The sequence below is a fragment of the Gopherus flavomarginatus genome, chromosome 1 (assembly GCF_025201925.1).
Source record: "Gopherus flavomarginatus isolate rGopFla2 chromosome 1, rGopFla2.mat.asm, whole genome shotgun sequence".
NCBI classification, from domain to species: Eukaryota; Metazoa; Chordata; order Testudines; family Testudinidae; genus Gopherus; species Gopherus flavomarginatus.
In genome coordinates this window covers 100,976,169-100,987,963 of record NC_066617.1, presented here as the reverse complement: position 1 = coordinate 100,987,963, position 11,795 = coordinate 100,976,169, and the positions used below count along the sequence as shown (strand labels likewise).

Genomic DNA, 11,795 nt, shown 5'->3' with positions numbered 1-11,795 from the left:
GGCCATGCCCTTTGTACTTAATGGGAGTAAGGGACTTATATGCAGCAGGTTGGGGGAAAGCTTGGCCCCAGGAATGGGAAGTGGATGCTAATTAGGAAGACTGTGGAGGAGGGAAGAAAAGGAGTGTAAGAGAACTGGGGAGAGGGAGACAGATAGCTAGCGAATGGGAGGAGAGAAGAGAGCGCTGGGGCAGAGAGGGTGTTTACAAGTGACCAGAGGAGATAGCTGTGGAATTTTAATGCAAGGCCCCAGTATTGATCAGTGTAAGATGCAGCAGGCGGGTGCGAGAGTCAGAGGAGAGACCTGCAGTGCTATTAATACAGAGGACATATTGTAATCCATCAGTGTCAGCCCAGGGACAGCCAACCTGCTGCTTCAACCCCTTCATTCCCAGAGAGTTGTTCTGCCTTTGGCCCAGTCGTACAGCAGAATTAACTCTGCTACTCCCACACATCAGTTCAAAGTGTCTCCGTCTGCAGAGGAGGGGTGGGATTCTAGCCTATCTGGAGTGGAAGGTTCCAAGCTGGCCTTCTGGGGAACGTTGCCACACAAGCTAGTCAGGTTTTCCTGCCCGGACTGCTGTCCTGTGGGAGCAGGTGGGTTAGGAGTGCCAGTGGTTAGTGCCCTGCGCTGCCAATGCAGGAGACCCAGGAATTGTCACAATCTGTCTCCTCCATGCTGGGTTAGCTGCTGAGGCTGTTCACTCAGGCTGAGGAGGAGCAGTGGCTTTTGCTGTGATCTTTCCAACAGATTCAAAGACAGTTGGTTACCAGCTCCCCCTTCAATCCAGAACATGGCAGCTACAAAATAGAAGCACTGCAGTAGCAAGTGTCTGTCTTTTTGGTGGGGCTGCAACAAGGAGATTGGGGCTGGGGGGAAGTGTAATATTCCCTGCAGAAACCAGGAATTAGTCACCCTAGTGGCACCCGCACTGTCAGGCACAGTGCACTGGTGACTCCAGCATGGACTCCTGTGTCGCCAGGTTGTGGGCACCGAAGCTCTGCAGTGTCCTGACCATCCAGCCCCGAATCCATGAGCCTCCAGGGGTATGAGCCATGACAAGTCCCCTCCGCCCCCCCAACGTCAAGGCTAGGACGAAGAGCAAATCTAATATCCCCCTCCCCTATGAGCTCGTCTCTGGGTTTTTCTTACTGTCATTTTCTCTGCCATTTCCCCTGCCTGCCTTGCCACCCTTCCCCCCACAGCTCACCCATGCTGCTGTCAGGATCTGTGCCTCCCAGAGTACTGTTCCTCACCTCTCCCTCCACAAGCATCTGCAGCTCCCCCATCCCTCACTTGCTCTGGCTCCTCCTTGCAAGAACATTTCCTCCCCCCTCCCTGTGGGATTCTGAACTCCCTGCAAAGGCTTCCCCTTTGTTCATATGCTGCCATCCTGTGTCTGTGAGTCAGGGGTTCAGTTCCGCTCCTCCTAGTTGGGCTCTTCCACACAGTATGGCCTAGTGGTTAGAAGAGGGGCCTGGGAAGTGGTTAGAAGAGGGGAGAGCTGGGCTCTATTTCAGGGTCTGCCACTACTTCATTGCATGACCTTGAGCAAGTCACTTTCCTCATGTGCCTCTGGTTTCTTCTCTGATAAGGATCCTGACCTAGGCAGACGGTGGCTCTGGGAGTCTGTAGGTGTTACTGTTTGCAAAGTGTTTTCATGTCTTCAGATCGAAGGGGCCTGAGAAATGCAAAGTCTTCATAACCAGCATCATCAGTTTAATATTAGCAGGGCTCTGGATGCAGACTCCCTCCCCTCCCCACTGGCGCTATTCACATACCTGAGGGGTTTTCACTGCTGCTCCTTCTGAGCCACCAGCACCATCATTATCCCTTGAACAGCAAACAGCAGGGATGCGGACTTGCCCCTGCCTGCATGGCCTCTCAAACCTGCCCTAATCCAGCATATCCTTCACACCACTGTGCCTTTTTCATGCCGATGGACATGCTGGATCTGCCCTCCGCTGACTTTGCTTTATTCACTCTGCCCTTTGTGTCGGAAGGGACAGGAACCCTGTGTCTCCTCCTCACACTTCTCATCACTGTCTGGTTAATTTCTCTGGCTGGATTCTGCCCTTTACTGGGTTTTCTTCCCAGCTCTGATATAACCTGATATATCTCCCCTCTATCTTTTGCCTCCATCCAGCTGCTCTCTATTTGCTTAATGCAGAGATTCTTCCTTCCTGTTCAGCTGTGTGTCACCTTGTTCCCTGGCAGCCCCTACTCAGCATCAGGCAAAGCTCCAGAAGGCTTGGTGGTAGTTCAGTCACTCCTACTCTCCTGGCTGTGTCAAGTCTGGAGCCCTCTTGTCAGGCCATTTCCCCTCTCCATTACTTCCTAGTTCCAGCCAGGCCCCCGTTCCACAGACAACAACCTTTCCTTGCAGGGTTTAAGCAGTGTTGCTTTTGGCTGGAACCAGGAAGCAAACAGCCTGCAAAAGTGAAATTGGAAACAAAATGACAATTAACTAGCCTCATCAAAGGGGTGTGTGTGCGTGTGTGTGTGTGTGTCAGAGGGAGGGAGATGTTGATGATATTGGGTTCCTTTGAGCTTAGGACAAAATTTTGAGGATCCGGTTTGAGTTCTGGCTGCATGTCAGGGAGCGGGGATGGGCTGAGTTTGAATTTTGGGCAAAGACTTGGTAACTTGGTTAAATTTCTGGTGAGCCAGTTCACCCCATCCTTGTTCCTCTACCTCGCTCCCCTCCAGTGTGGAGTTTCTTCTCTATAGACACTGACTGCCAAGGGCAGCTGATTCCACTCACACAGGCTTCCTCTCTCCTCCCAGATTGCCCACAAATAACTGTCCCCATATTTTCCAGTCATGCTTTGGACATCCGAAGGTGCTAGGATGTAACAGACCCAGACAATTAATACAAAGGGTGTGTATCTGAGGAGGCTCCCCTTGGGGTCTGGTCCCAGCCCCATTTCCTAATTCCTTGAGCCTGCTTGCAGCTGCTTGAACCCTACTGCCTCTCTGCCAGCCTAGTATTGCCAGCTTCAAACATTCAAAGATTGAGTCAAGCACCCTAAAAATAATGAATGGCTTAAAATACATGAGATTTTAAAAAAAAGTTGTTGTTTTTTAAATTTGCCTTCTGGTTTTGGGGCTGCATTAGTTTCATATTTGCAGACTTTTCTCCATAGCTACAAGGGCTAGAAACTTTTTATTTTGAAACGAACCTGAGATTCTCAGATAATCCCTGGACTTCAGGAGCTGGGGCTTTAAAATACATTACTAACATTGCGGGAGTTGGCAACACTGCCAGATAACTGGCCTGTCATTGGGATGCTTCAGAAGAAGGGGGGAAAAGCCCACAATGCACCTTGTCTCATGTCTGCTGTTCCAGAAAACAAACACACCAACAACTCCAGTTTAATTGCATTTGGTTCAAACATAAGGATGGCAAAACCTATTCCTCCCTCAGGCCCCCACGTCATCCTTACTTCCTGGGCTGCAAACATGTGGGATGACCAGACAAAGTGGCAACATCAGCCAGAACTCCTAACCGGAACAACACTTCTCTCCAAACTACTCTGTGTCACTGTTCCCCCATGAGACTCCTCTGGCAGGCCAAGAATTCTTTTCTTCAAGACTTCCCAATAAAGCCACATAAGCGAAGACCAAGTTATAAAAAAAAAAAAATCTTTATTTCATGTACCAGGATTTTTTTTTTGTAATTTTCTGTTTTTAAATTTTTTTTCTTTTTAACAGTCTGAAAAAAACCCCACAAAATAAAGAAAATAGAGGTTGGTTTCTTGAACTGGTTTGAGCTGGACATGAGCAATATCCTTAGAAAAAGCTTCCCCGCCAGTCCTAGTCCTCCCCCTTCTTACACTCAGGTGCTCACTCATCTTCTTGTTCCTCTCTGTGAATGCTCAAGAACTTTGTGGGCATCAAGTTCTCAAAAGCAGCTTTGGATTTAAACCAAACAACCATACTCTGTCTACGCCGGAGTTTGGGAAACCCATTTTAATTCAGTGCTTGGAGGTGGAGGGAGGGGGTTATTTTTCATCTATTCTTTTATATTTTAAAAGGCCTGGGGACCAGGTGGGGATGACAGGCTGGGAGGTGACTGGAATTCAGCAAGAATCTCAGACACCCTGTACAGACTGAGGCATGCCACCTAGATGATCAGTTTCATCTAAGCTTTCTCTGTGCTTCTCCATCAGCGCCAGACCTTCCCCTCAAGACCTAGAGAGAATTCGTTTAACCTTGGACTTAAATTTCCCACATGTTGCTCCCCAACCCTGCCCTGGAAGGAACCCCACTTTCCTGTGCTGAGAGGGAAAGTAGGATAAAGCAGCAATATCTGGGGCCAGGAATCGTTTTAGGAACAGTGTCTATACTCCAGTAGGAGCTGAACCATGGGACTTAACAACTTTTAAAACTGGAGCAGCAGGAATTGGAACAGAGTCAAGGGTGGGGCTGAGCAGCTGAAAGGGTCAACTGACCCACTCAATAAACCCGCAGCCCTGGACCTGCCCCTGGATGCAACAGAAGGGATTCTGTTGTCCGTACGTCCCTGGAGAATTCTCTCAATCTGTGCTGGCCCTGGGCTGGTCTGTAGCTGACTGAGTGACACACAGCAGCATATTGCTTTGCCCACTGTCCCCGCCATCCCTCTCTGTGTACTGGTAGCAGCATTATAAAGGGAGCTGAATTACAAGTGGTTTCTAGGACCTCCTTGGCACATTGAGTCTCCTCAGCACAAAGCCTTGGTGCTAAATGTCAGGCCAAGTCCCAGGTGCATGTGATAATTCCTGGGATGGATGGGTGCTGCAGGCACGGTGAGGAGGTTTGCAGGATTTACATTCTCGAAGGAAGCAGGGAGGGGAAAGCAGATGTCTGCAATGATGTGGTGGGACGAGTGTGCGTATGAGTGGGAGACTGTAGGCCTGATTCTCCTCTCATGCTCACTAGTGAAAACCAGGAGTAACTGAACTGGAAGCAGTGGAGTTATCTGGGGTCAAACCAGTGGGAGAGGAGAATCAGGCCCAGTGTGTGTATGAGCAGGAAGAGGGGAGCATGTATATGGGAGTTCAAGGGCCTCACGGCCTTGCGCCTGTGTTAAGTCACTGCCCCGGGACAGAATGAGGGTAAAATGCTACCACTGGGGCAAGCAAATGGGGACCTCCGATCTGGTAGCACTTTGCACCCACCCTGCTGGGTGTAAATGACTACGCAGGGGCAGGGCAGTAGGGAATCAGGCCTTGTACGCGACGAAGTCTGTCCAAGACTTGGGGCCCAATCCAATGCCCACTGAGGTCAATGGACAGACTCTCGTTGGTTTTAGCAGGAGTGGGGGTTAGGCTCCTGGTGACTAGGGAAAACTGACATTTGAAGGTATATACAGCAGTAGCCATTCCATGTCTGCCTACCTCGGGGAGCATCCACTGCATGCATGATGGGAGTGCGCATGTGAGTGCTAGTCTCCTTATTAGCATATAGTCCTTATGCTGTCTGTCACCCATGCCCCCAATAGCAGCATCTTCCTCTCCTCAGGGAGAGATGTGTGTCTAGCACAAAGCCCTGTGGCTGGCGGGGAGCCTCTCCCCTCCTGCCAGCCGGTGAGCTCTGGCCTCTCAGTGATTTTCATTTTGTTAAAGGGATTTAATTTCCTTTTTCTCTTTACAAGCCCCCCCTGCTAATTTGCATTTCCCTCCCTCCCTCCCCCCAACTCCCACGTTTTCACAGTTTAAAGCTGGAGAAAACAAAAAGAAAAATACTATCTGGTTTTCTTGCAAGTAAATCCACTTACTGTATTTACATTTATTTATAGTTGGTTTTGTTTTATTAAAAAATTGCCACTTATTTTTTAGAAACTTTTTTCTTTTTTTTGCAATGTTGCTGTTAACCACAGGATCCCCAGGGACTAGTGAGTCCAGGTTGGTCACCATTAACTCCCTGGGAGCCCTGGGGACCAGGGAATCAGCATTAACCCCTGGAATTCCCAAGGACAGGAAAGTCAGTGTTAACCCTTCACGGGCCCACAAGAGGCACATGAGTCACCTTTGATCCCAGGGTCTTGGCAAGTCTGAGTAGGTCACAAGTAACCCCAAGATCTCCAGGGTCATCATGAACCCCTAGAACTCCCGCAGATACACTCATCACTGCTAACCCACCCCCCCACACTTCCTGGGGACCTCCCCACCCCCAGAGTCTGTGAGTCCACGTCGGGTTAAAACTGAACAGAAAACAAACCAAAAAACCGAAAGAATGAAACCTGAAAAAATCCAGAGAGCTGCCTCCTCCTCCTCCTCCCACTTAATTTTTTGTTGTTTTTTTTGTTGTTTCTTGGTTCCCTTTTTTCAATTTGTTTTTATTAAATGTTAAAATAATGGTACATGGGAAATCATGCATTTTCTTTTGAATTTATTTTCTATTTTTTTTAAATCTCTCTTGGTTTTTAAAGTTTTTTCTTTTTTTTCCTTTTTCTTTTTTTTTATACTTTTTTGTCATTGTCGTTTCTTTTCTTTTGTTTCTTTTCTTGTTGTTGTTGTTGTTGTTTTGTTTTTGTTTTTTGCTTTTGGAAGGTTTCCCCCATGGATGCTTTCTCTTCTCCCTCCCCTGCCCGCCCTGGTGCCCCTGTTCCTCCTCTTCTGTTTCCTCCCCACTTCCCACCTGCTCCTTCCCCATTTTCAGCTCCTGGCGGCGGCTTCATACCGGGGTGGTCCGGCGGTTGGCTGTGTTAGTGTGGATAGAGTCCTTGTTCTCTTTCTGGATACAGTTGTGAACCTGGAGGAAACTGTTATCCCTGTCGGAATTGTAGGTGGCGGTGGGGGTGGTAGCAGCCTTCAGGGGGTCCCTGGTCAGGGTATACATCGAGATCTCCGTTGATGGGAGGGTATTGAACCCTTTGATCCCGACGGGCGAGGCATCCCTGGAGTGTGAAGGCTCAGTGGAACGGGAGCTGGAGCGACTGCGTCTCTGATAGCGGTAGCGGTAGCTGGGGATGCGGGTGATGGCGGAGGACTGGAGGTAGTCCGTGGCACGAGCATTGGCACGCAGCTGTTTGTGCCGGTCAATAAACATGTGGACGGCCAGCACTCCCACCATCTCTGCTATAATGAAGGACAGGGCCCCAAAGTAGAAGGACCAACCATAGGAGTAACTGTTCTTCTTGGAGTCGCTCTTGGAGGGGTCTCCAGCATTGGCTGATATGTACACAATGATGCCAATTATATTACTCAGACCTGTGGGCAAGGGTAAGAGAGAGAGGAAAACATTAGAGTTGCCTAGAGGGAAAGGACAGCAGGCGGTGCAAAGTTAAAGCCACCGGTCTTCCCAAGAGTAGTCCAGTGCTGGTGAGGGCCCAGCTGCCTGTCTGCTCACAGCTCCCCAAACTAGCCTCCAACCCTGCCCTGCTTGGAGCCCTCTCTGGGGATTCTCAGGTGAGAGAGCAATTCATTCCACATGTTCACTGAACCCTAAACTTCACCCTGCTGCTGGCACCCCAGTCAGTCCTGCCTACCTCCGTGAGACCCGCTCCCTCAGCAGATGCAGAGAGGAGCTCAGTCTCCATGTACATCCAATTCTGAGATCCTGCCTTCCCAGTCCTGCACCCCAACACCGCTCTAACCCTGGCCTGGAGAAATTGATTTCCTATATTTCCTCTACCCAAGATGGTTGCACCCTGTTGAGAAGTAGTCAGGGACTCCATGGCTCCATCTGTCTGATGTCAGAGTCTGTCCAGTGGTGGACGTAGCCATGTAACTGAAGGGAGCTGGGATTCTCTTTTCTGTTTACTGCGTTTGTACATGTAGAGGAATCTCTCTGCAGGGAGCAGCTGCCATTTTGTGTATCAGTTCAGATACAGAATGTCAGAGTGAGTCACTGAGTGCTCTCTCTCTGTCTCTCTCTCTCACACACAGAGAGACTTTATATTTACTGTTTCTGGTTGAATGTTTTCATTCATCTGAAATAAAGCTCATCTAGACTGAAAAATATATGTTGCCCTTTTTGCCTGTGCAAACATACCACCTCCTTTCCCTTCTGCCTCTGCTGCTCCATCACCTGGACAGCCTGTCACTCTTTCTTTCTCCGATGGTATCTTCCTCGCTATTGCTCTTAGTCTTCCATCCTCCCAGCCCATTTGTCCCTCATCCCTTTACCTGCAGACACGAAGAAGATGCCGGCACTAAGGATGATGTTGTGTCGGGTTTTGTAGAACTCGCTGGCTGCAATGCAGAGTCCACCCATGAAAAGCAGAATCACACTCAGGATCGGGAAAATACTAGAGGCCCTTACAGCCCCTGTGAAAAAGAGAGGGAGAGGGGGAGAAATAACAGCACAGGTAGGAGACAGAGGAAAGGGAGAAGAGAAAACAATACAGGAGACAAAGAAATGGGGAGGGGAGGGAACAGATACAGAAGGGAAACAATAACATGTATTGTGTGGGGGAGAAGGAGAGGAAACAGAAGGGAGAGAAACATGGAGAGGGCAGAGTGATTCAGAGAGGAATAAAGAGAAAGAAGGGGAGAGCGAGAGGAGACAGAAGGAGAGAGTGGTCACAAATGGATCACCCATGTGTTGGATTGTCTTTGAGACTATCAGAAGCCAGTGGCATACTCAGGGGGCCTGGTGGCATAAGTTTACCTGGGACTCTTTCATAACCTGGCTGAACCCCCTGCAAACCTCTCACTCCTGCTTTTGTTCACACCGTTTGCCTGAGTAGGGCCCTTCAGCTATTATTCCCCTCTATAATGCGATGCAGTTTGGTTTTTAAAGAACAATGCCAGCGTCACAAACGTTTCACCCAAAGAGTCAGTCAATTGCACATCATTTGGAAAGTGAACTCACTTCCTAAGGAGAGATTTGTAGAGAGTTAGAAAGCAGCTACCGAGGCAGGGTGACAGTCTGTGGCTATAGGCTGAGGCTGCAGCCCTCACTGGCATTGGGAAATAAAACTCACCACCTAATCCTCCAGAAGCACAGGACTCCCAATGGCGAGCTAAAGGTGCAACTTGAGAACCTCATGCATATTCCATCCAGCAGAGAGCAGTGCACTTGCGTGTGCAAACACACACACACACACACACACACACACACACACACACACACACACACACACACACACACACACTGGGAGGACCTCTCATTTATTTCAGCCAACAGACTGTGGTGGTGTGCGTTTGTGCACCCCTCAACCCGCCGCTCCATATTCTGTCTAGCAGAGAGCAGTGTTGTGGACTGGCACTTGCTGCACAATACATCACAGCAGGTACAGTCAGTATTTTTATGAGAGGCCTCTCCTCTCTTCCCAGCAGAAAGAAGATGCTACAGTGTGAAACAAACACATGACTGAGAAAGAACATGCCTCAGTGCTAGAACTGCCCAATGCAAATCTTCTTTCAGTGCAAAGGTGGGAGAATCAACCTGAATAAAGCAGACAAAGGGGGTTTCCCTAGACAGCAGGGACAGTCGGTTCACAGGCCCTGGGGGAGAATCTATCCCTCGTATCAGGCACAGGCACTGAATTCTTGCTGGTACCGACTCTAGCACAATCCCTGCTTGCTATAAACCCAAAGGGGTGTGAGAAACCTCTTGCCTGTTCTCCAGTCCTATGTAGCTCTACTTCAGGGAATGGGATGGGAATAACCGTGCTAATGGTTTGGGGAAAGTAGGGGAAGATTGAACAGTGGGGAGCCAAGTGACAGCAAGCAAATGCCAAGTGGATGCCCGCTGTATGGAGGGGCCCTGTGGAAATTGTTAGCATCACATGCTGGGGAGAACACAAGGTCACAGTGTGAAATTGGGAGCAGAGGGGTGAAACCAGGATTCTCTGCCCTTAATCTCTGCTGAACCCACCGTACCGTTCCATAGTCCAGTGCAGACCCAGGGCTGGCCTTACCATGAGGCAAACTGAGGCGGCCGCCTCAGGTGCCAGAGGTGGGAGTGGGGTGCAACTAGGACCCAGAGTGTAGAAAATTGTGTCTGCTGCTGGTGCATATGTATTCTCTCTGCTCCAGATGCACAGAGATGGTGGAGTGCTGTGCTGGAGGAAGGAGGGCACAAGAGATATAATGGGCAGGCAGGAGAAAAGGTGAGAGGGAATAACAAAAAGCAGCAGGAGCTGCAGGGAGAGAGAGGAGGAGGAGAAGCCTCTTATGTTGTGGGGGAGGGGTAGCTCAGTGGTTTGAGTATTGGCCTGCTAAACACAAAGTTGTGAGTTCAGTCCTTGAGGGGACCATTTAGGGAACTGGGGTAAAGATTTGTCAGGGAATTAGTCCTGCTTTGAGCAGGGGGTTGGACTAGATGACCTCCTGAGGTCTCTTCCAACTCTGAAATTCTATGTACCTCTCTAGCACCCCCAGGAGCCTGGACTGATTAATACCAGCTTCTCAGGGAGCTTCCTGTTTCCTGCTGCTTCCGTGAACCCACTTGAGGAGAACAGGCAGTCAACTGAAGTAGTAGGAGCCAGTTAGGCCCTTAGGACACTGATATCTTCCCTCACTCAGGCCCTGCTACTAGCCTGCTTATTAGTCCCCTTCAACTGAGTGTTGAGAGCCACTATAGCTGGCACAGAACAGCAGTCCTGAGTGAAAGAAGAAAACACCTCTCTGAGGCAGCATTCAGAAAAAGAAAGGAAGCTTTTCTATCTAAGCAGGAAGGAGGTCTCCTGAGATATATAGACATAAACATTCATGGTGAGCCTTCGAGCCCCAGTGAGGAAGTGAGTGGTGAGGAGATGCCAAATCTTCTAGTTAGTCAGAGTGCAGGTGACCTGGCAGCTACTGCAGCATCCATATCTCCATCTCAATGGATGTAACCATGCACATTCCTGAAGAAAAGTGTAGATCAGAGAAGAGTGTGGTGGAGGCGCAAGAAACAGCTGCTGCTGAGTTTAGTTCCTTAAGTCTGGATGATCCAGGACTGTGGACCCACTTGAGCAGTAGCCTGAGGGACTTCCTTGTACTGCACGGGCCACAGCAAGTGAAAAACGTCAGGTTCCCCAAAGACAATGGAAATATAAGTTTCCATCCAACACATTACTGGTGTGAAATCCCCAATGGTGACGAAGTGGGGAGGCCATGGCTTATGTACTCAAAAACTCAGAATGCTGCATACTGTTTTTGTTGCAGACTCTTCCAGTCTAATGTTCCAGCCACATTGGGTTCTACAGGAACAAAGGACTGGAAAAATCTGGCTAGAAATCTGGCATGCCATGAGAAGGCAGCAAATCGCCAGAGAGCATTCCATAGGTGGAAAGAGCTTGAGATAAGACTAAGGTTGAAGGCCATCATAGATGATCAGCATCAAGAGAACATTGCATCAGAGTCTCTTTACTAGAAAAATGTTCTGAAAAGGCTCATTGCCATTGTGAGAATGCTTGCTACCCAAAACCTAGCACTGCGTGGCACTTCAGATCATTTGTATGTGCCAAACAATGGAAACTTCCTTAAAATTGTGGAGCTGATGGCTGAGTTTGATGCTGTTCTCCAGGAGCATCTAAGAAGAGTCACCACCCAAGAAATGTACACACACCACTACCTTGGAAAAACAATTCAAAATGAGATCATACAGTTACTGGCAACAAAAGTCATACAGAAGATTGTGGCAGATCTGAAGTCAGCAAGATATTACTCTATTATTCTGGACTGCACACCTGACATCAGCCATATGGAACAAATGACTTTAATGGTGCGTTTTGTAACAACAACAGAACCTAGTGAAAATGTCCCTGCAAAGGTGACTGTCAGAGAGCATTTTCTAGAATTTATTGACACTGATGATACTGCAGGAGCTGATATGACAAATGTGCTTCCTAAAAAGATGGAAGATACGGGAATTGC

The 11,795-nt window shown here is 48.9% G+C and overlaps 1 protein-coding gene across 2 annotated transcripts in view; it reads right to left on the bottom strand.

The window, feature by feature from the left end:
• Positions 1-6,165: 6,165 nt before the first annotated feature.
• Positions 6,166-11,795, bottom strand: part of CACNG2 (calcium voltage-gated channel auxiliary subunit gamma 2) — a 66,554-nt gene continuing 60,924 nt past the window's right edge. For both annotated transcript variants that reach the window (XM_050927116.1, XM_050927122.1), the window contains 2 exons: positions 8,115-8,255; positions 6,166-7,196 (listed from right to left, as the gene is read on the bottom strand). In XM_050927116.1, coding sequence (XP_050783073.1) covers positions 6,661-7,196; positions 8,115-8,255 — 677 coding nt within the window. In that variant the 3' untranslated portion in view covers positions 6,166-6,660. The remainder of the gene's footprint in view (positions 7,197-8,114; positions 8,256-11,795) is intronic.